Source organism: Vulpes lagopus, chromosome 12 (assembly GCF_018345385.1).
Source record: "Vulpes lagopus strain Blue_001 chromosome 12, ASM1834538v1, whole genome shotgun sequence".
Classification (NCBI taxonomy): domain Eukaryota; kingdom Metazoa; phylum Chordata; class Mammalia; order Carnivora; family Canidae; genus Vulpes; species Vulpes lagopus.
The window spans coordinates 56,291,153-56,314,930 of record NC_054835.1 but is presented as its reverse complement, the minus strand read 5'-3'; the positions used below and the strand labels follow the sequence as shown (position 1 = coordinate 56,314,930).

Below are 23,778 nucleotides of genomic sequence, written 5' to 3'. Positions count from 1 at the left end.
TTTAGATGCATCCCAACAAAGGTGCTTCGCTGGCTTTCTGACCCAGAGCCTTCAAAGAGCCACAAATTAGATGTGCAAGACGCTGCTGGAGGCAGATACACTGACGACAATTAAATGTGACAGCTGATAGCCTCCCAAACGAGGAGAAAAAGCACCACATCAGTGACAGGAGAAGGGGCCACTTAGCAAGGGCACACGGCTCCGCACACCTCTGCTGTCCCCAAAGGGCAGGCTCGGAGAGAAACGACCCGTCGTCGTCGTCGTCGTGAAAAAGGATTAAGTTATTTTCACCACGCTGCACGTAAGGGGCAGGTCGGCGTGTGTATATATTTTAGAGACTCATTAGAAATAGCTGAGGCTCGGCTCTAACCGCGTTCCTTGCCTGACGTCCACCATCGGAGGGTTTCCACGGGGGCCCCCAGCCTCACTTCCCAGTCTCTCCCATGTTGGAGCCTGCTGGAGCTCTTGTATTTCCAGAACCTTCCAGCGCTTTCCACATCTGTCTCCACTCCATCTGCCCCCACCCCCTGCTTGTAGGAGCCTGCCCATCCCTTTTGTCACCCCCTAAAGCTCTCCAGTGTACTTCAGGCCACTCTCTACAAGGCCACCAAATCTGCTTTGTTCTGGAACATGTGCTCAGCAGCTCTCAGAGAGCGGTGTGTGATTTTGGAGGCAAAGGCCACATCCTCCGTGTTGGAAAGGTCACCGGATTTCTGGGAAGCCAGGCTGGAAGCCCCCACCCGGGCGGCTCCCTCCACGCTTCCTGCTCCCCAGACACCCCAAGAGACTTCCTCTCTGGCTCACACACTTGCTGAAGGGCGAATGAGGCTTTCCGGGAACAAGCAGATGCCCGGTCGGCCCCACTCCCATACCTGCCGGGGAAGGAGAGCCAGGCAGGAACCAGACCCTGCCTCCTCCCATGCACCCCCAGGACCCCGAGGAGGCCCCACCTGCCCCTGATCCCCTGCCCCCCAGGCCCTGCGGCCGGGACACTCACGAAACATGGTCATGAACTGCTTGGGGTTGAGGTTCCAATAACCCCAGTTGGTCCGGTAGCCGTGCAGCGTGGCGTACTCCTCGTGGTTGTACGCAGGCTCTGTCCCGAAGGTGTCAATGACTCGGATTCGGCACCTGCTCCCCGCCCCGGGGTGAGGGGGTACCAGGAACCAGGGTCAGCAACCCTCTGTGTCTCCCCGGGCTGGGGTCCCCCCAGGGTGGGCGCTGTAACCAGCTGGGTACTGGGATGTGTGGTCGGAGCTTGGGCTCAGCCATCACCAAGCTGTGTGACCACAGGCAGGTGCCTTAACCTCTCTGGGTCAGCTCCACTGCCTGTCAAGTGAGGGTAACAGCCCAGCCGTCTCGGGGTTGTAGGGCTACGCCTGAACTGCAGACCAAGGCTCAGAATAGGTTAGTTATTACGGCTGCCCCAAGGCAGCCAGGAGGGAGCACTGCCTGGAGTGGGGGTCCTTCCCCGCTGCCCCGGGGGTCACCTGTAGGGTCTGCACTTTCCCAGACACAAACCCTAAGAGAACACAAAAACCTAAGGACCAGCGTCTCCAGGCAGCAGCAGTCATTTGAGTTCACAGCCCCCCTGCCCAGGAGCCCGACACCTCCAGGACGCCCCGGGCCTATCTGGGCCGCGATGCAGAGGGGCAGGGCCCTGGGGGACCGACCAGCCCCGGCCACGGGCCCACCCTTGGGAAGGCGGTGCTCTGAAGCCTCCTGGGCAATGCAAGCTTGGCCACTTCACACGCACCTCCCGGCTGGGCAGAGGCGCTGTCGCAGCCGCCAAACCTCCCCCTCGGTCCGTGCATGCCAGCCCCGGGCGTGGGCACCCGAAGGAAACGGCTGAGACTCAGACGCCCCGCTCCCCCCACCCCAAGGAGCTCCCTCCTCGCCCCACATCCTTCCCGGCGACCCGGAATTGTCCACAGACTGCTGAGGTCGGCACTATTCCCCCAGAGAAGGGGCACGGGGTGGGAGGCGGAGGCAACGAGTGCATGAAGAACACGCATTAATAATAAAAGCAATAACACCGCCTGTCACTTTTTTTTCCCCTAATAAAATCATGTGGGATAGTCAACGGGACCGGAGCAAATGTAATAAATAGCAGGGCTCTCTGTGCTAAATTAAACCCCGTATCCTGCTGGCTGCAGAGACGGGGAGAGATGGCACCGGCCTTCCTCCAAACCCTGGGGCATGGAGGGGGGGAGGATGGGGGGTGCTGAGCCCCCACAAGCCGAGGTCACGGCCCCAAGCAGTGTCCCATTCCTTCCACTGCTCCCGGCAATTCCCCTGCGTATCTCCCCCCACCCCAGCCCCTTCCAGGTCACCTGTGAGCCCCACCCCGGTCTGCCCTGCAGCAGAGGAGCATTAAAGAGACCCCCACGCTGAGGACAGTAATAGGGGAGGGGAAACAGAGGCAGGGTGAGCCTCCCCCCACCCACTGCAGAACCCGGGACAGGGCAGTGCCCCCACCCTGGGGACCAGCCGGCAGGGCGTGAGGGGAGGCCTTCTACGGGACCCGGGGTGGGGCTGCCACGTGCCGGCACCACCCCCACCCGCCCGCCCGCACCCCCTTACCGGTACTTCTTGAAGGACAGTCCCATGTGCTGCTTCATCTGCTGTAGGCCGTGGTAGTCGGTGTAGATGAGGTCAAAAGGCAGGGGCATGGTGAGCGGGCAGTTCCCCCGGCCTGGCGGCACCCCTAAGTTACTGAGAGAAGAGCCCTTCAGAGTCTGAGCCCCAGGAGGGACCCAGGGGCAGCAGAAACCCACCCTCCCAACCAGCCCTGCGTCTAGGGCCCCTGGAGCCACCCCAGTTCTTTTTTTTTCTTTTTTCTTTTTTTTAATTTTTATTTATTTATGATAGTCACGCAGAGAGAGAGGCAGAGACACAGGCAGAGGGAGAAGCAGGCTCCATGCACCGGGAGCCCGACGTGGGATTCGATCCCAGGTCTCCAGGACCGCGCCCTGGGCCAAAGGCAGGCGCCAAACCGCTGCACCACCCAGGGATCCCCCACCCCAGTTCTTACAGCCCAGGATAAACACGGGGGACGGGGCATTGTAAAGGACGGTGAGGTTGGCACATGAGTGCTGGCAGACTTGAAAACGAAGTGAACAGGGTGGCCATGTCCAGTTGCACACGTTTTTCACTGCACAAGAGATTCCAATGAGAGGAAGTAGGACTGACACCCAGCCTGGGCTCGCTTGCCAAGCTGTGCCCCCGGCCTGGGTGACCGGCCAGGTGGAAGAGGCACCTTTTGCTAATTTGCACAAATGCGCTCCCTGCAGGGCTGTGTCCACCCAGAGGGGGCACCTTTATCTAGCGTTAGCAAATTGCCATAAGTGCTCGCTATGGTCCTCAGTGGAGCTTCAGTGTTTGGAGCAGAAAGTCCTGCCTCGGAAGATATAAATCCGCTCTGCTGACCGGCTCATGGCCCTCAGAGCTGCCAGCCCCGTCCCACGGGGTCACCCTGCCTGCCAGAGCATTCACACAAAAGTTTTCCTCTGGTGACCCAGGGCCAGGGCCTTTGGGTCATCTCTCTGGAGCCCAGAGGACACGGCCACGGCTGCCAGTGCAAGTTCCTTTGCCTGGGACCCTCCCCGCCCACCACCCGGAAGCCCCGGCTTGGGCTGACCACCCAGTCCTCCTCCACGGGGTGGGGGGAGGCACTTACATCGCTCATTCAGTAAGTCTGACCCGAGCCCCTGAGCCAGGCAGGGAGCAGAAAACCCCCCTTTCTTTGGGGAGCCCGCAGCAGCCACCCACCTCCCCTGAATTCCCATCTCCCTCAGATTCGTGGCCCAGATGTCTGCGCTGGGAGGGGTCTGGGAGACCTCCCCGTGGGCCCCTTCGGGGACCCGTGTGAAGAGCAGGCTCGGGCAAGGTAGGTGAGGAGCTCTCTCGAGCAAGGTCACTGGCTCAACGGCGGAGAAGGGCCGCGATGGATGAGCTCCCCGGGTCACATCTCCAGCTCCGAGAGCCTGTGCAAGCCAGGTGGAAAAGTACCAGCCACGCTGCCTTCGGAAGCCGGGGAGGGGGCCGTGCCTACATGTCCCCTGAGCCCACTGCCAGAAGCAGTGCCTTTGCAATGAATTAGGGAAACCAGATGACAGGGCCATGATGGAACGATGTCAGGAGAGGCTGCGTGTGACCTGTGGTGGGGATCGGGGCATCAGGGCTCGGCTGTGCCCTGCAGAGAAGGGTGGCAAGAGGGGAGGGGCTTTCCCTGTGCCTGCTCCCCACCAGCCAGTGCCCCCAGCCTCACCCAGCCGCCCCACGCCAGGTGCTAAGCGCCGAGAGGAGAACACAAAAACCTAACGACCAGCATCTCCAGGTCTCTAACCTACATCCAGAACAGGGGCCAAGGGTTCCCTCCCCAACGCGTCCAGCTCCCACGCGGCCCCTCCGTCCCACCGGACCATCCCACGAGATCGATGCTCAAAAACCAGGACTTATAAGACAGAGAGCAGGCTCTGTAAGCAAAAGGAGAAGGAGCACAGACCCCGGGGGTCGGGAACCATCACGGATCACGGCTCCCACAGCCTGGACACCTCGTGAAATATTTGGTGGTATTTTTAAGTGCAGAGCAGATTTTGCCTTCCCACTCTGTGGGACATCCCTGTTGTTTCATTTCTTTTTTAAAGATTTTATTTATTTATTCATGGGAGACAGAGAGAGAGAGAAGGGCAGAGACACAGGCAGAGGGAGAAGCAGGCCCCATGCAGGGAGCCCGACGTGGGACTCGATCCCAGGACTCCAGGATCACGCCCTGGGCCGAAGGCAGGCACTAAACCGCTGAGCCACCCGGGCATCCCTGTTGTTTCCTTTCAAGCACAAGCTTTCTCTCACCCCCTGAACTCCTCCGGCAGGACTAATGACCCACAAAGAAGCTTTCGTTCTGGGCTACAGCAGCTCCGGGCCTAGACAGCCACCGTCACCCCTCCTCACTCCCCTGTGCTCCCCGGAGAGCCGCGGACGGAAGGATAAAGTGATGATTCCTCCGTCCCTTCCTCGCAGAAGCCAGGGAAGGGGGTGGATGCTCCTCCCACGTGGAATTGGGGCCTGGGAAAATTAATGAACAATCCTGAAAGTATGAACTGTAGGTGGGTCTGCTCTGCAGGACGCTTTGTCCACGTTGCATTTCTGGTTGGTTTCCAGGCAACGTGTCCCCCTGTGGCCACGTGTGATGCCAACAAAGTCACGGGGGGCGGGGGGGGGGGTCTTCCTTTTGTTGCCTCAACACTGCTCACGGCCCCGGCCTCTGCCCCAAACCCCAGGACCACTAAGAGGCCAGCGGGGCAGCTCGCAGCTCTCCCCTGGGAGAAAGACTCCCTGATGCTCTAAGGCACATGATGACACCTTCATCCTGGGGGGGTCAGGGGGCTACAATCTTGAACACAGGAACCATCCTGCAGGCTTTATGGTTTATTGATTCATTAAACCCTTTCATCCGGGCAACAACCCTGTGAGGTCAGACCCATTCTTATCCTGCTCCCTCTCTTTACAGATTAGGAAACAAAGAGGCTGAGCGGTGGGCCGAGGACTGCACAGCCAGGAAGCTGTGGAGCCGGGACTGGAACCCAGAGCCCACACTCCCACCCGCTCAGCTCTCCTGCCTCCCCAGGCGGCAGACTGCATGACAGTGGATGGTAGGACCACTGCGACATCCCTGAAATCCGAGCCCCAGCTGCCAGCAGAGAGTGGGCTCCAGGCCCAGTTCCATTGCTAAGCCCGGGAGGAGTCATAAGCCTCCCGGAGTCTCACTTTTCTCCCCAGCAACAGACCAATAAAAATGACCCCCTCACAGGGTTCCTGGTAGGAGCAACTAAGGCAAGGCGAGTGCAAGTCCCACTGATTATCATTTCCTCTTGTCATCACTTCTGGATGCACGACCCCCTCACTTAAGGCCCTGTCGTCTCTCACCTTGAGCGAGTCTTGAGATAATTTCCTCTCTGCTGTGTCCCTTCAATCTTGACTCCTTTCTAGAAAGATCTTTCCACAATGTAAAGCCGGTTCTAACCCCTCCCAGAAGACTTCTCACCTCCTGGTCCTTGCCTCCTCCTCCAGGAAGCCTTCCTGGGACCCCTGGACAGAGAGAGGTGCTGCCTCTGTGCTCCCCCACTGCCTGCTTCAACCCCTGCCCTGCACTGTCCTGAGTCACCTCCATACCCACCCCTGCCCCCCGGGGCCCATGAGGCATGAGGACAGGGACAGGGCCTCTTTGGAAGCCCAGAGCTGGGACAGGATCTGGCCAACAAGCTCCTGCTGTTCAGGGACAAGTAAACAAACCCATGAATCAGGTGAACCGTCTTAGGAAGAATTGGCTTCAAGACTGAAAATGAGGCCAAGGAAAGAAAGCATCTCCGGGGAGAGAGAGAGAGAGACAGTCCCAAGGCTGACGGGCGTCTTGGCTCTCGGCTCTCCGGAGGGGAGGGGAGCAGGCTCCTGGGACACCTCGGGCCAGGGACAGCACTGGCCCTGCGTGCCCTGCCAGTGCCAGAGCCATCCCACAGGAAGGAGAGGAGAGAAACCCGCCCGAGCCCGCGGGTCCCCCTCCCAGGAGGAGCTAATGAGGGGCCGCCGGGGCTCCCCAGCCCTAGAACACAAGGCTTTTCCATTCCAAGCGACTTTACTGGAGAGAAGCGTCTGCAGCTGCTCATGACTCTGGTCACAGGGCCTGGGGGCCGCCGGGAGGACAGCGGAGAGGGTCAGCGCGGGGAGGGGCCTGTGCCTTCATGGCTTGTAGTGTCAGCTCGCTTTTATGGGCAATTTTATGCTAAGTGGTTGGTGGGAGCGGTGACATGAGCTGAAGAATGCTGGCTCCCGACAGCCTTCGGCCGAAGGTGCCCTCGGAGGCTCGGCGGCACAATCCCACCTTCCGGGCTGACTCCTCTTAAGGCCCCTGTCCAGATGGCTGCTTATTTCCAATGCCAAGTCCCTCGTTCCTCTTTGGATTCTTGGCCCAGGGCTGTGTCAGGGGCAGAGGAGACATCGTGGAGCCTCCGGCGGGGCCGCAGGGGTGGGTGGTGGGGGGTGGGGTGTCAGTCTATAGGGAGAGACAGCAGCTTCCCACGCAGGGACTTCACACACGGCCACTCAGCACCGCCCGCTACCGTACAAGTGCGTGGGAAGGATGGGGAGTCTACATGGAATCGCCAAATTTGGTGGCTGGAGTATATTTCTAAGTGTCCCCAAGCCATCTGAATGGGAGTCTGAATCCAGGATGAAAGGGGTGGGGAAGGGGGTGACCTAGGGAAACAGTGTTTTTCTACAGCTCACCTGGCTAATTGGGGCCCCCACACCCAACCCAAATTCATCCACCCATAAAAGCCACCCTGGTGGGAGGGCAATGGAGAGTTAGTGTTTAACGGGGACAGAGTTTCAGCCTGGGATGATGAAAAAGTCCTGGAGACAGATGGCAGTGATGGTTGCATAACCCAGTGGATGCACATAATACCACTGAACCGCACACTTAAAAATGGTTAGGACAGTAAATTTTGTTTTGGGTATTTTACTATAAATTTTTTTAAAAGCCAAACTGTTCACACTCAGTGAACCGTGCCCAGCCCCACAGGGATATATATGCCCAGTACTCTGCCTCCTAGGCGTGCCCGCATCCCCATCTTCTCTAGCACCCCCTGGACTCCCAGCTGGCCATCATGTAGGGACAGCAAATATCCAGAGAAGGGGAGGAGACTCAGTTTACTCTCAGCTAAAGGATCAAAAGGTAGGATGGGTAGATGGGACAAGGAGACAATGAAAACAATGATCTATGGTCAATTAGGGGGAAAAAAAATCCTCAGGGTGCCTAGATGGTGCAGCCAGTTGAACATCCGACTCTTGATTTTGGCTCAGCTCATGATCTTAGGGTCGTGGGATCGAGCCCTGCAAGGGGGCACTGTGCTCTGCGGGAAGTCAGCTGGAGGTCCCTCTCCCTCTGTCCCTCCCCCGCTCTCTCTCTTTTTCTAAGATAGAAAGAAAGAAAGAAAGAAAGAAAGAAAGAAAGAAAGAAAGAAAGGAAGGAAGAAAGAAAGGAAGGAAGGAAGGAAGAAAAATCCCTCTGGGAATCCTACTGCTGAGTTCTGGCACAATGAAAAGCACTCCTGGGCATGAGCTCCGTGGCGAACTTGCCGGTGGCCTTGCACAGACATCAGATTGTTCTGCTGTCCGCCTCCACTCCCCTGATATGAAGCTCGGACAGATCTCCACCATCCCTTCCAGGCTAAAAATTCTCTGGTTTGATTTCTCCCTGTGCCTTTGGTTTGTGGCTGGAAATAATCTCTCCAGGTAGGGCTCAAATTCCAGAACAAAGTATCCTCTCTCCCTCCCTCTCCTCGCTGTGTGGGAAGGACCTAATTAAAAAGAATTCTCACAAAGTGCTCAGAGATCTTTGGCTCCAGGTGCTCAGTGCACACAGGGAACTTTTCCTTTTTTCCTAGACTCGTCTCATTGCGGGGAGCACACTGGCTGGGGCAGCGCAGGGCCTTTCTGCCTCCCCGGGGGCCTGGTATCCCTCTGACCCCGGCCAGCACCTGTCTCCCGCCCCGTCTCTCTCCCATGGCCTGTTTCTGGAGCAGGCCACCGCCTCTTCCCAAGAGCAAAGGGGGCAGAAAGAAAGGACCCCAGAGAGTTAACCGGGCGTCTAAGGAACTGCTTGGGAAGGGAAGGAATTCTATTGTCCTGCGGCATTTTCTTCGCTCGCCCAGAATGTGTTTTTGCTTTCTGGAGCGGCCACACCGCCAGAATATGCTCCTTAGTCAAAAGCCAAAAAGGAGCAGGGGCCGGAGGTTTCTAAAAGGGAAGTATAGGGAGCAGCCTCCCCCACACCCGCTGGGCAGCCTGCAAAGGGACCAGGGACCAGGGACCAGGGTCCAAGGCGACACTTCCCCCCAGCATTCCTTCCGACTATGCAAACTCAGGCTAAGAATAGGGCCGTGGCTCCCAGGAGAGCTACATGAAACCAGACTCCCTCCAGCTCCGCGAGGCGAGGAAGTGGTCAGAGGAGGAGGAACAACACATCCCTTTGCTGTTCCGTCTCCTTCCTTGCAGACAGGCCCCAGTTTACATAATGGATGTCCCTGAACGCTGAGCGCAAAGCCAGCTTTTCTCATCTAAGCTATGCTTTCACGGTGGCAGGACGGTGGCTCCAGGCCCGGTGCACGTCACAATCACCGAGACCCCTGACAGCTCCTGATGCCCAGGTCCTGCCTCGTCACTCAGGGCTGCGGCCTGGGCGTCAGGATGCGGGTGTCTAGGCCCTCAGGTGACTCTCATGCCCCTGGGGCTCTCACGATTCTTTTTTTTTTTTTTTTTTTAATAAAGACCTTATTTATTTATTTATTCATGAGAGTCACAGAGAGAGAGACAGAGACACAGGCAGAGGGAGAAGCAGGCTCCCTGCGAGGAGCCCGACGTGGGACTCGATCCTGAGGCCCCGGGATCACGCCCTGAGCCGAAGGCAGATGCTCAACCACTGAGCCCCCCAGGAGCCCTGGCTCTCACGATTCTATCCAGTTCCACAAGCCTTTGAGAACTGACCAGCCAGCCCCAGGGGGCACCTGTACCACCCTAGGTTTCTGCCAGCTTCACTGGACTAAATAAGCTCCAAGCCAGTCCCAGCCTGGTTCTGAGGCCGGGGCAGCGGGGTGTTGCCCATTCTGTGGGGGCCGTGGGCTCCAGGAAGCCCGTGCCCCTGTCCACCTACCTGTTCTCCAGCCACCATGTGACAAGATCTCCCTTTTCTCTGTACTTGGTGGGGAGAGAACAGTGAACCCGTCCTCCCCTTGCGAGAACCCGTGGCCCCCAGGACTTGAGGACACGCTCATGCTTCCTCCCAGGACCAAATCCTGCCTCGTTACCCTTCCTTCCAGAGCTTCAGAAGGCAGCCTGCGCCTCGTTTCTGACCTCACTCCCCGAGGTCCTCCACCCCACCTGGGCCTCCTTTAAACGTCTCCTCCGCAGCCCTCTGGCCCCGGTGTGGACCAGGCCGGAGCTGGTAGAGGTGCCCCGGCCACCGCGTCGGTGCCGTCCTGTTTGTCGGCCAATGTCCAGGCTCGGTGACACTTGCAAGAAACAGATCCCCCCCGGGGGCTCAGAGCGGCATGGAGCGGGAGGCGAGGGGTGGCCTGGGAGGAGACGTCTCTCCTGGACTCTGAGGGGGGCTGAAGGCAGGGGCCGGCGCGGCTCGGGGCCCCCAGCAAGGTCCCCGACCTTGCCCGGCGATCAGCGGTGCAGACCCGGATCCCACGGCACAGGAGATTCAAACACCTCCTTGGAAAACAAAACAAAACAAAACCAAACCAAACAAAACAAAACAAAACAAAACAAAAACACCTCCTTGGAATCCAAGGAAGGAGAAGGAAAAAAGGAGAGAGGAGAGGAGAGGAGACGGACCTTTTTTTTTTTTTTAAGCATAAATTAATCATTTGCCTCTCATCTTGGGATGTGTGGCTGGAACGTGTGGCAGGAGAAACGACCACTGCTCACAAGAGTCCGCTAAGTGCCACCCCTGCTAGGTGGGCTCGTCCTCCCTCTTTCTAATCCATGTGCTTCATGTGTTCTACAGCGTTTCAAGGATCCAGAAAATTATAGAAAATAACGTAATGACATAATGAATACCCTGTGTTCCTCCTTCCCAGCCTCGTTAAGTCTTAACATTTTGCCATATTTGGTTCAAATCTTTTCTTTCCTTCCCCCAAGGGATAGCACATCACAAATCTGGGCGGAGCCGGGGGTGTGTCTGTCTTGTCCACTGTCCTCACGGTCGCCACCCTGGGCGGCCCCAACCCCGGCCTGTGCTCTTCCCTTCCTGAGGTCATCCTCTGGGGTCATCCTCTGGGGTCGTCCTCTGGGGTCGTCCTCTGGGGTCGTCCTCTAGGGTCGTCCTCTGGGGTCATCCTCTGGGGTCGTCCTCTGGGGTCGTCCTCTAGGGTCATCCTTTGGAGTCATCTTCTGGAGTCGTCCTCTGGGGTCGTCCTCTGGGGTCATCCTCTGGGGTCATCCTCTGGGGTCATCCTCTGGGGTCGTCCTCTGGGGTCATCCTCTGGGGTCATCCTCTGGAGTGGTCCTCTAGGGTCATCCTCTGGGGTCATCCTCTGGGGTCGTCCTCTGGGGTCGTCCTCTGGGGTCATCCTCTGGAGTCATCCTCTGGGGTCATCCTCTGGGGTCGTCCTCTAGGGTCGTCCTCTGGGGTCATCCTCTGGGGTCGTCCTCTGGGGTCGTCCTCTGGGGTCATCCTCTGGGGTCATCCTCTGGAGTGGTCCTCTAGGGTCGTCCTCTGGGGTCATCCTCTGGGGTCGTCCTCTGGGGTCGTCCTCTGGGGTCATCCTCTGGGGTCATCCTCTGGGGTCATCCTCTGGGGTCATCCTCTGGGGTCATCCTCTGGGGTCATCCTCTGGGGTCATCCTCTGGGGTCGTCCTCTGGGGTCATCCTCTGGGGTCATCCTCTGGAGTCATCCTCTGGGGCCGAAAGCACCACACTACCCCCTACTGTACCTTCAGCTGCTCCCTTTTCTGGCTCCTTCGGGAGAGCATTTAAACAGGCCAACGCTCTCCCGCCTTGGAAGGTGAACCAGCACGCCTGCTATGGGGTGAGCTGTGTTCCCCCGAAACGTGGAAGTCCGAACCCCAGGACCCGGGAATGTGACCTTATTGGAAATAAGTCTTTGCAGAGGAGGAGGTTCAGATGAGGTCGTTATGTTGGGCCCGCACCCAGGAGGGGGGGTCTCTGTCAGAGCCGCTGGCGCCCAGACACGCGCGGGGAAGGCGGCCTGAAGGCACAGGAGAGGGAGGCCACCGAGGAGCTGAGGCCCACGGCGGCACCAAGGCTAGGGGAGCGAGCGGCGCGGGCAGGTTCTCCTCGCGGCCTCCCCTCCGGAGCGGCCTCCCCAGCGGCCGAGCGAGGCAGGAGGCAGACGTCGGGCCTCCACAACCCTGACACAATAACCGACTTTGTGGGACTTGGTTTCGGCAGCCCCGAAACTCACACACCTCCCTGTGTTTCTGCTGTTGCCTGCCCCTGCTCCCCTCATGGCCTCTGCTCCCCTCACAGCCTCCGTTTCCCTCAGGCCTCTGCTCCCCTCACACCCTCTGCTCCCCTCACAGCCACACTCCCCGCAGAGGCCAAGGCTTCTCCTCACACTTGCTGCTACCTCAGCAGCCTCCCCCTCGGCCTACAGCCCACCTATCTCTGTCGTGTGTCCCCAAACTGAGTCTTTCTAGGGTCAACAACGATTTTCATGTGGCCAACCTCGTTGGGCAATTTTCAGTCTCCTTCTGGTGAGCATCTGACATCACTGGCCACACCCTCCTTCTAGAGGCATCTTCTCCATGGGCGCCCATGGCTCCAAGCCCTCCTGGCCACCCCCGTCTCCTCTGCCAGAACCTCCTTCCCCAAGAGGCCTCTCGCTGCTGCCGTTCAGGAGGGCTTTGCTCCCAGGCCTCCCGTCGCTCGGCAGCTCAGTCGCACTTGCGCTCCGCGACGCCACCCGCCAGTGCACCATCGCCCCGCCGAGCCGCGGCCCCTCGCACAGGTGCCTCCACACGGCGCCTCTGCTTCGGCGGGTCTGAACCCAAACTCCAGGCCTTCCCTGTGTGTTCTCTTCTTCTCCCCTCAGAGGATCGTGGCTGGTCACGAGGGGGGGCGGCTGGGCCGGCTAGTTCGGCCCGGTTCAGGCCAGTCAGAGCCAGTCAGAGCCAGTCAGAGCCGGTAGCGCCCTGAGGCCCGCCCCACCTGGCTCCCGGAGGGCTGTGGGGACGTGGGCCCTGCCTCCCTCAGTCTCGGGGACCCTCCCCAGCACTCCCCTCAGACACCAACAATGCTGATCAAACAAAAAAGCCAGAAGATTGATTTCCACCAAGTCCCCGAGCTTGACGGCCAAGCGTTGCCCCTCCTCGTCCTCCTATTTAAACATCCTCCTCTCAAGCTTTCATCATTTGCCAGTTAAGTCAACTAATTTTCGACTAAACCCAATTTCACTCATGGATGGAGGAAGAGCTCGGTAATTTTTCCTCATGCCATGTACTATTAATGATGCTTGAAATTATGCAAATAAAATTAATGAGCACTGCCGATTCTGGCCAGGGAGGGAGGGAAAGGCTTAATTCAAAATGTCCCTGGTTGGGGCACTGGGGTGGCTCAGTCGGTGAAGCTCTGCCTTCGGCTCAGGTCATGATCCCAGGGTCCTGGGATCGAGCCCCACGTCCGGCTCCCTGCTCAGGGGGGAGTCTGCTTTTCCCTCTGCCCCTGCCCGCCGCTCCCCCTGCTTGAGCTCTCTCTTTCTGTCAAATCAGTCTTTAAAAAAAAATAAATAAAAATAAATAAATAAATAAATAATAAATAATAAATAAAATACCCAAGGAGGATTGGGCATTCAGGAGGATGGAGGCGGGTGCAGGTGCAGCCCATGGAGGCTCTGGCCCTGCTTCCCCTCCCCGGGAGCGCAGTGGTGCGATGGGGCTGTGAGGCCCCCTCCAGGCTCTTGCCCAGCACCCCTCATCCCAGGAAACTTCCTGCAGCCACAAAACTAGATGTGGGCTCTACGCATTACCCCAAACATCACTCCAGTGAGCTGGTTAATTAAAACACCAAAACACGAGGAGCAGAGAAAAGCGGCTCATCCGTCCAGCCTTGTTGCTTAGTCAGTGGTGAAGACATCTGCCGTGAACATCTGTGACAAACCGCATCCAAGCGGCAGCATCTCTGTCCCGTTCCCTTCCCCACGCGGGTCATTTAGCCAGACCAGGAAGGCGCTCTGTCACAGAAGCCACCCCGCGACTCCCAGTTGGGATCGCCTTCACATCTCATTGACCTACTTTCCAGGTAACCAGGTGCTGCCCACAAGGAATGGCTCCCTAAGGCTGGGAGGGGAGGTGACCCGGATGATTCTCCTCCTCCCTGCAGAGCCCACAGCCACGCCACGAGTGTGTCCAATGGGATTTCTGCCCGTGACTCCTTTCCAGGCTCAGTCGGTCACCATCTTGTTATGGGTTGCATCACGTCCCCCCTAGAATTCATGTTGGAGTCCTAAGCCCTAGTATCTCAGAATGTGGCTTTATCTGGAGACGGGGCCGTTAAAGAGGTCATAAAATTGAAATAAGGCCATTAGGATGTGTCCTAATCCACTGTGACTGGCGCTCTTAGAAGAGGGGGGAACGCTGGACACAGACACATACACAGAGAGAAGGCCACGTGAAGGCGAGGACAGAGAGTGGGATGATGCTTCACAAGCCAATGAACATCACGGGTCACCAGCAAACCACCAGAAGCCAGGGGACAGTCTGACAGATTCTCCCTCACAGCCCCAGAAGGAACAACCCTACTGACACCTCAGTCTTGGCCTTTTGGCCTCCAGGTTGTGAGACAACCCATGTCTGTTGTTTACGCACCCAGTGTGTGGCGCTTTGCTCCAGCTGCCCCAGCCAACTGACACACATCTGGATTGAAATCTCCGTTGGAAGGGAAGGCCCGCATTTAGGTCGCATTGGGGTGGTCCTGGCAGAATGAGCTCGAGGAGCTCACGGCCCTGGCCTCCATCTGTCTGTCACAGGGGCAAAGTACATGCAAGAGAGGGCATGGAACGAGGGACATTCTGGGTCAGCAGGTTCCCACCTGATGCCGTGGGTGAGGCATGAGAGGCCCCGCCATCGGGGCCACTTCCAAGGGGTGCCTCCTCAGCCCACCCCTGCAACCGAGGGTATCACGGGGGCTTTCAGGTATGCATATGTGAGCCTGGGAAGAATCTGCACACACTTTTGACTAGTCTTCTAGGGACCTGAGACTGAACCCCAGGCCCTCACCCTGCCCTCGGGACCTGCACTGGGGACAGAGGACAGCTCTTGTGAACAAGCCATGAAGGTCAATGTCCCAACCCCACAGCAGCCCAGATCCTGGCAGTGGGGGACTCCAGGGGAAGCTCAGAAAAGCCACAGCCCCACCTTTTCCACTTGTCAACCTTCACTGCTCATTAGATCACCTTGGGAGCTTTGAGAACTTGATACTTGGAGCCACTCACCTCCCCCAGACCAATTAAATAGACACACCAAGAATGGGCCCAAATGTTGGTACATTTTCTAAGGCTGCTCTGCAGCCAGAGGGGTGGGGGGCAGGAGGGTAAGAATCCCCACCTGAAATGTATTCCAACCACAGCTGATGCTCTTAATTTTGTAGACATAACTGTATTACCTCTCCCGGGGAAGGTGGTTTTCTTTTTTCTGTTTTTATCCTTTTAGTTGTTTCAAAATTGTTTCTGATAACAGATTTAGAAAGCCCCTTCATGAGGCTATTCCCTGGGGTGTCTGGGCTGTTTACAACAGCTCTGCCCTGTCTGAGCAAGAGCATTCACTTGCACCTACACCCCACTGGGGACCAAGGACAGAGCTGTCTGAGTACAGTCCTGGGCCTGCCCATTTAACAAACTGCAAATCAGAGATGAGGTAACCTCTCCCCGGAGCCCCTGCTTCTGGGAATTTCAGACCCACATGAGCCTGACATGAAGTGACATGTTGGCCGGAGGATATGGAGTCTCTGCGGGGTGTGTGAATGTGTGTGTGTGTGCACACCTGTGCATGCATGTGTAGTGCGCTGCATGTCGTCCACAGGGGTGTGTGCATGCACATGTGCAAGGGTGTGTTCGCCTGTGTGTGGTGGTGTGAACTTATGCATAGAAATGTGCATGTGTGTATACGTGCATGAGCTGTGCACACAGGCATGGGCGTGCATATGTGGTTGTATGCTGGGGCATACACACATGCACATGTGTGCATATATGTGGGTCCGTGTATGTAGTGAAAGAAAAGGCAGCAGGAGGTATTTGAGATCTTGATACTTTACACTAGGGTCTCACTTTCAAGACCTCCTCAGTGCAGTGACCTCCCCCTTCACTGCTCTGGCCCTATTATGAGCAATGGCAGCCTCAGCAAACACAGGCTCAGTACCAGGCCCAAGAAGTGGCCAGAGGAGGAAGTGCTCTGGGCAGGTAAGGAGTCAGGATGAAGACTGAGGCAGGAGACACCCCAGCATGGGTTGAGAAGCAGAGCAACTGAGTTAAACTCCCATCTCTTAAGGAGACTTGTCAAACACTTGCTCTCTCATGAAAGGATGATTCTCTCAGCGTGGTTGTTGGCCGTCACAAATGCATGGGAGAGGCCTTCCCTCAGGGAGCAATAAAGGAAGGAAGTTCTCATGTCTCTGGCCCCAGAAGATGCACAGCCAGGAGGGAGGAATCAAGCTGAACACCGTTTGATAAACATGAATTCATCTAATCTTTGAGGCAGGTCAAGGTGTCAGCAATGCTGATGGGATGCTCCACACTCACGGGGGACTTTGTGTGTGTGGCAGAGCCTGGGATGACGAGTCCAGACAGACTTCATGCCCAGGAGTCTTCCCACTGCATCTTGGGGTCTCTGGTAATGTAGGGGAAAAGAGCCCCTAGACCCTTGCTTGCTGCTCTGCCCTAGGCAGGTCTGGCTCACGACTACCCACAGCCCTTGACTGTGCCATCCACAAACTGCCCAAGACTTCTTTGACTTCCAAGACACTGGGTCCTTTTTCTCCTTCCTCCTCCTTACCACCACCATCATCCCCCCATTTGACTTTCCTGTAGGAAGTTTCAAGGCCAGGCAAAGATGGTTCTTTTCATCATTTGCAAACATTAGCAGTATTCTGCTCCACAGTGTTGATGCATCTATGTCTTCTGTTCAGAAGGAGCTGGGGGTGAGCAGCAATGTGTGCTGGCGGGTGGCGAGTGGGCACACACAACCCTGAAGTGGCCCGCACAATGTGAACAGCTTGGTCTGACGATAAAATGCCACCAGGGTGAGAGCCAGAGTGATTCCCTGGTTCCCTCCCAGCGCTGAGAAGCTCATCTACGGGTTCAGCACCAGCACTCAGGGGACAGCTCCCCACCCAGGTCCTTCCCACTGCGGGGACATTCAGCCAGATTTGGGAGGGGGGGAGGTTTCTCTTCCCAGGTGGCACCACTTCCCCCAGAACCCACTGCCTGCAATCTGGGATTGTGCTTCCCAACACTGCCACAATCGTGCCGCCCCATCATTACTCCCGTCACCTTCTCCTTCTCTATACACTGTTCCTCTCTGAAGACACTTTTCAACTTTCCTAGGCCTACTGGAAAAGTTCATCAGCCTATAAGAATGACTCCAGTGGTGTGAATTGCAAGCCATGGGCATAAAAACCTTCAAACCAGTAGGTTATTTAGTGGTCTCCCCCTACTCAATACAGCTGGTCCTAGTACTGCCCTCCGATCAAGGTCATGAGAAGCACTCCTTGATTTACTGGCAGGCTCCAAGTTGCAGGGGAAAACTGCAGGGGCTGAGTAGCTGCCCGAGACCACGCTGACCTAAGACTGTCAATGGCTTTGTCCCCATCAGCATCATCCTCTCTCCAACACTCCTGTGCTATGGAGCACCAGCATTCATGGCCAGGACAAAATGCTGATCAGAGAGAGACATCTAGAAGCAACAGACCTTCAAGATGATGGGTGGGCTCTGGACAAGAATGACATTTTAGCTTGAAAACCACCCTCAGGGAATCTCTGGGTGGCTCAGCAGTTTGGCGCCTGCCTTCGGCTCAGGGTGTGATCCTGGAGTCCCAGGATCGAGTCCCACATCAGGCTCTCTGCATGGAGCTTGCTTCTCCCTCTGCCTTTATCTCTGCCTCTCTCTCTTTCTCTCTGTGTGTGTGTGTGTGTGTGTGTGTGTCTTTCATGAATAAATAAATAAAATCTTAAAAAAAAAAGAAAAAGAAAAAAAAAAAGAAAGCCACCCTCAGAGTAAGTTAATAGGCTGGTGAAGAAAAGTCGATTTGTAGGCAACAACTCTGGGGCCTTTCTTAGTCATGTCTTATGAGAAAGAGGAATAGAAATCCACAAAGCACAAACCCCTAACCATAAAGAAAAAGAAAAAGATCACTGGCTTTAATTACATTAAATTAAGGCTTCTGTTCCTTGGGCTCCACCAGGGAGTGGGGTGGAGAAAGAAATGACAAAGACAAGCCACAAATTAGCAGAATATTTTTAAAAAGATAAATTGCATGGGCTTTATATCCACCATATATAAAGAACATCTACAACTCAATAAAGAAAACATACACGACCGAGCAGAAAGATGGGCAGATGACATGAGTGGGCATTTCATCAAGAGGAGAGAAGGATAAGCAAATGACAGAATGCTCAGCTTCATTAGTTGTCAGGGAAATGCAAGTTAAGAACCTAACAAGGTATCATGACACCACCCGACACCCTCAATTAGGAAATCTAATACCCCTACATATGGGTGACAACCTGGCCCCTGGGAATCTCCAATGAGTGGGGCTAAATTGGTGCCATCACTCAGGAAAACAACTGGCATTACCTTACAAAGCTGAATTTTCACACAAAATCAGTTCCAGCAATTGTACACTTTAGTCTATGCTGAAGAGAAACTCAGTCTACACCCAGGACTGTGACACAGGTACCCCACGTACAAGAACATCTACCATAGCATCACTCAAAACAACTTACAAAAAGCAGGGAGAACATGCCCACAGTGTAAACACTGAAAAATAATTATGGACCATCCATATAATGAAATCTCAGGGATCCCTGGGTGGTGCAGCAGTTTGGCGCCTGCCTTTGGCCCAGGGCGCGATCCTGGAGACCCGGGATCGAATCCCACATCGGGCTCCCGGTGCATGGAGCCTGCTTCTCCCTCTGCCTATGTCTCTGCCTCTCTCTCTCTGTGTGTGTGACTATCATAAATTTAAAAAAAAAAAGAAGATTAAAAAAAAAAAAGAAATCTCATACAGCAGTGAAATTGAACAAAAGAGAGCCCCATGGAACAACATGGATGAATCTTTGAAACATAATAGTGGGTGAAGAAAGCAAGTCTCAAGCATTACATACAGTAGATGCCATTGACACAAAGCCCAAAGCAAATAAAACTAAACCATATACTATTTATGAATAAACCTGAGTATGAAAACAAAAGAAAAAAATTCTGATGTAAAAACAAAGAAATAATAAACACAAAATCCAAGTTGCAAGTTTCCTCTAGGGGGAAGCAGAGGGATTCATGAGAGAAGGGGCACCAGGTGGACACAAGAGTCCTGGGAATATTTTTTCTTTAGATTGGATCACAGAATCATGGGAGAACACCCCATCCTAACACTTCGTAATAACATCTGTTACAGACATTATTGTGTGTATCAAATATCATAGAAGAAACGATAAATAAATGAAGGAAAACGGTCTATATTTCTATATCCCACAAATGCAGCAGTTAAACCTAATCAGACTCGCATGCAGGCATGCACACACACCCACACCCACACCCACACCCACACCCACACAATCCCACACCCTCTCGTCACTATTTCCCAAGTTCCTCCAAGAACATCAGGGGGACTCTGGAAAGGGAAGCGTCGGGGAAGGGACAGGCATCATTGGCCCACCTCACCACCCTGCAGGTCTTACTAGCCCCCAGAATAGGCCCAGGAAGGAGCCCAGTTCCAGAAGAAAAACCCCAAGGGTTTTTCCTGCCACCAGGATGACAGGCATATAAGACACCATCTACATGACACGGCTCACTTCCCCACACCAATATTTGTCAGCCACTGAGTGCAAATGCTGGGACACCTGTTGGCCCAAGATGGAGACACGGACCTTTGAACAGCACCATGCAAATATGCCTCCTTGGTGCATCCCAAACATGACCAGGTACCAATGTGGAGGAGGAGGAGGAGGAAATTAGGAATGTCACTATCCACTGTATACCACAGGAAGCCTCCCAGGGCCCTGCAGGTGGAGCAGGGGCTCCTGGGAGACAGCTTCCCCTTCCTCCCCTCCCCTCCCCTCCCCCGGCACTCACCTCTGCAGCTCCTTCAGGGACACTGTGATCCGCAGGCCATGGCCCAGGACATAGAGAGTGGCCAAGATGTCTGCCCACTGCACCATCTCCCCCAGAGGCCCGCCCTTTAGCACCCTTGGGCTGAACACATCACCAGACTCCTCCGTCAGGAAGCCGATGTGAACGAGGATCTGGGAAGGACACAGGGTCAGCGTGGAGGAGCAGTAGCACTTGCCCTGCCACCCCCAGGGAGACCCGGCCAGCAGCGGTCGCTGTCTCCAGGCTGGGCCTGGGCAGGCGCTTTCTGGCATCAGCAGGGGGACCAAGAGGCAGAGTGACCACACTGGGCTCTGGGGATCAAAGTGAACAAGATGGTCACGTCCCGCCTTCAAGGCGCTTACGTTCCAGATGGAAGAGGTAGACAACAGTAAACACAGACAAGAGATATATTCATGAAATGAGAGGGACTCTGAAAGAAATAAACAGGTGATGTGAAAGTCAGGTAAATATTTATTGGATGGATGGATGGATGGATGATGGATGGGTGGATGGATGGATGATGAATGGGTGGGTGGACAGATGGATGGATGTGAATGGAGAGATGGGTGGGTGAATAGACGGGTAGATGGACAGATGGGTAGATGGATGGGTAGGTGGACAGATGGATGGATGAACCTACAACCTCCCCCAAACAGGCTACATTATTCCCAATATTCCAGGCAAATGGCATGATTTTTCTGCCTGAATAGAACAAGACATCTACAGAACACAGAGCCCCTAAGTGGTGGAGCGGAGGGTTTGTCATTCTACCCCAAACCTGAAAAGGGCCAAGGGCCACCACATGCATCTATCCTGGACTCTGCCTCCCTTGCCCCAGCTGAAATCCAAATAAATTCCATAAAACCTTTTCAAGGGCAGACCCGGTGCCCACTTGGAGGCCTGGGGCCCTGAGCTCATTTCCTAAGCTCTCTGGGCTCAGCAACCTGAAAGCACAGAGAAGTAGTACCTGCTTCTGGTCCCTCCAGGCGCTTCCCAGCTTCCGTGCCAGCCGCTGGGCAGCCAGTGCCCACTGGGCCGTGAGCCGCTTGGTCCGTTTCTTCATGAAGATTAGAGACTCCTTTCCACTGCCCATCAGCTCCAGGAGGTGGGACAGGTTGCTCCGGAAAACTGCCTGGAGGGGGGCCCAGACATGGGTTCTCCAGCCCTCAGCCCCACAGCCACGCCACCATGGTCACCTGCTGCCTGGGGGCAGGGGCCGGCACCCTCCCTGGGAGGCTGGGGTGTACTCTAGCTTCTCCTGCCCTGTATAAGGGCCTGCCAGCCCCCACAGTCGGGGAGCCCTGCTCTCACCCACCAGCACCAACCCCCCAGCCAAGCCTGTCTCAGCCCAGCCCTGGTCATCCTTCCGTCCTGAGCCCTTTTGTGTATGTGTGTGGGGGGTGGGTAGTCAGCAATGACAGTTCCCAGGGGTCTCAGCTGCTACACGGAGGCCGGGCCCCTCTGAGTGGAGCTGGAGTAACTGGATGCCTTGAACAAATTAACTGCACTCCCTAGACCTCAGAGTTGCCATCTGTTCAGTGTGGTCACATAAGGGACTGCTGGGAGGTTTACGTACAAATGAAGTGTCTGGAAGCCTTCCAGGAACCACAGCTATCGTTACTATTATTCTAGTCCGTTCAGGGGGTGCCTCCAGGGCCCCAGCTGGCCCCTCAGGTAGGCCAAGTTCTGCAACATCGCCAGAAGGTGGGACGGCACAGTCAGGCTGGCAGGCTGGGACGTGCCCCCCCACCAGGCACAGGGGCCGGCCTCATTTTACCAGGGGCAAAGGGGTCCTCCTGCTGTCTCTTAAGGATGCCCCGCCTGAGGAGGCCAGATGACCTGTCCACTAGCCCCTCATGGGCCCACCCACTTCCCAGGCCTACCTGGACTTTGGGGAGGGGCTTGGGGGCCGTCTGGGTGGCCGTCTGGTTCCTCCAGGGCAGTGGGGGACAGAACCACTCAACCTCGCTGAGGTAGATGAGGAAGGAGCACTCCGTGCCGTCCACCCCGAAAAAGGCGTAGCAGGGGTCAGAGGTCCAGCGGGCACGCATCCACTGTGGAGAGGGCCAGCCTAGGACCAGGGTGCTGGCACCAACCCCACCCCTCCTCGGCAGGCTCTTGGCAGGCACGTCCTTGGGGACCCGAGGTCCCTCAGCACAGGGCCTCTGGGGCACACATTTAGAGATGCAGCAAGGGCCAGAAACAGAGAAGACAGAGACTGGACCTGGCCCTGTGTCCTGGTCACTGGGAACCTCAGGGAAGGCCGAGCAGGACCACCGTCCCCCAGGCCCAGAAAGAGGAGGACCCTGGGAGAAAAAGCCCAGGTCCCCACACACTCAGGGAAAGCTCCAGGGCAAACAGCGGAGACCCAGCAGCTCAGGGCCTGGCTGGTCTCCACTGGGAGCAGGTTCCATTGAGGCCAAGGTCAGGAGGAGCCTCCAAGGACAGGAGGGCTGGAGCCAGAGCGGGCCCCGCCCACAGTGATCCCCACATGTCACCGAGGAAGGGGCCTGCTGGGGCCACTGCTCTACCCTCTGAGGGGGTTCAGAACCAGTGAGGAGCTGGCTTCTATGGTGTGGACTGCATTCCCAGATGGACGGGCTCCATGCAGCCATGGGCCCCTGGAAGGGAGCCCCCAGAGGCGGAGCAGTGGGGGGGGGCTATCTCAGTCCAGCTGGTTGCAAGGATGGGGAGGGATGGGGAGACAGGCCCACTCAAGAGATCTAGGCTTTGTCTGAATGTGTTGGGGCGCAGGCTGCTGGACGGGTTATTAACCGTTTGTTTGCAGGAAATCTGTTTACTGAAAACCCTGAAACATGACCATCCGAGGTAACTTGGGTTGGTGGGCCAGGCGGACGGCCCAAGCAGAGAGGGGGTCACCCCCCTGAGGCTGGCCTATGCCAGCGGGTACCAGAGTCAGGGGCCGGGGGCCGGGCAGAGGAGTCCTCACTAGCAGAGACATCCCTGCCAGGAGCAGAACCTCAGAGCTAGTCTGGGGCAGGGTCCCCAAAGAGGAGGCTGCCCCTGGGTCACTTCTACCCCCGTCCTCAGCCCCGGGCCTCACCTCCACCTTCCCTGAGCAGTCAGGGAACTTGGGGTCACTGGGCGCCTCGCACTGGTCCCGCCGGCCTTCCGACACTGCAGGGGGAGAGAAGGTCAGCTTGCTGACGACCTGGGTCTAGCGAGGAGCCCAGTGACGGGTGAGAGAGGCCTGGTCTGCAGGGGGAGGGGTTAGCTCGGGAGCACCTCTCCCTTGAGTCTTCTCACCTAAAAGGCCACCTGCCAGGGGGTCCCCAAGCCTGAGCTCCCTCCCCACCTCTGCCACTGGCCACCACCCTCCACACGGGCTTTGGAACCAGTGAGGAGCTGGCCTGAATGGCTATGACCAGGGTCTCGATAGGCAGACCTCAAGCACCTGCCCAAATGTAACCCTCTGGGGGGGCCCCCAGCCTGCTGCTCCCCACATCAAGAAAAATGGAGGGGGCCACCCGGAGATTCCAGGACTTCTCAGAGCAGGTCACGGTGGGGTGAACCCCAAGTCACCCGGCTTAGGGCCTGAGGCAGGAGCCAGGAGAGCGGCTACAGGGGGCGGGCAGGGCCACCCGCACGCCGGCCTCCCGGGGGCAGAGGGGCCCGGGCCCCCACCTTTGCTGTGCAGGAGCAGGCTGTGGCGCAGGATCTGGTCCACCTTCACGGCGATGTCCGAGACGTTCTGGGCGATGGCCTGGATCCGCTCCATGAGGCCGGCCCCAGGGGCAAACCTAGGGACAGAAGCCGGGGCGGAGTCGGTGGCCTTTGGGAGGCCCTGGTGCATGGGCAAGGGCAGCCGCCAGGCAGCGCTCCTGGCACCCGGAGGCCGCCCCAGGATGAACCGAAACGCCGAGCCGGACAGCG

The 23,778-nt window shown here is 56.7% G+C and overlaps 1 protein-coding gene across 2 annotated transcripts in view; it reads right to left on the bottom strand.

The window, feature by feature from the left end:
• Positions 1 to 23,778, bottom strand: part of MGAT5B (alpha-1,6-mannosylglycoprotein 6-beta-N-acetylglucosaminyltransferase B) — a 71,181-nt gene that overhangs the window by 21,040 nt on the left and 26,363 nt on the right. For both annotated transcript variants that reach the window (XM_041726433.1, XM_041726434.1), the window contains exons 4-10: positions 23,530 to 23,645; positions 22,949 to 23,022; positions 21,768 to 21,938; positions 20,852 to 21,016; positions 19,867 to 20,036; positions 2,584 to 2,715; positions 998 to 1,131 (exon numbers count right to left, since the gene is read on the bottom strand). In XM_041726433.1, the coding sequence (XP_041582367.1) occupies positions 998 to 1,131; positions 2,584 to 2,715; positions 19,867 to 20,036; positions 20,852 to 21,016; positions 21,768 to 21,938; positions 22,949 to 23,022; positions 23,530 to 23,645 (962 nt within the window). The remainder of the gene's footprint in view (positions 1 to 997; positions 1,132 to 2,583; positions 2,716 to 19,866; positions 20,037 to 20,851; positions 21,017 to 21,767; positions 21,939 to 22,948; positions 23,023 to 23,529; positions 23,646 to 23,778) is intronic.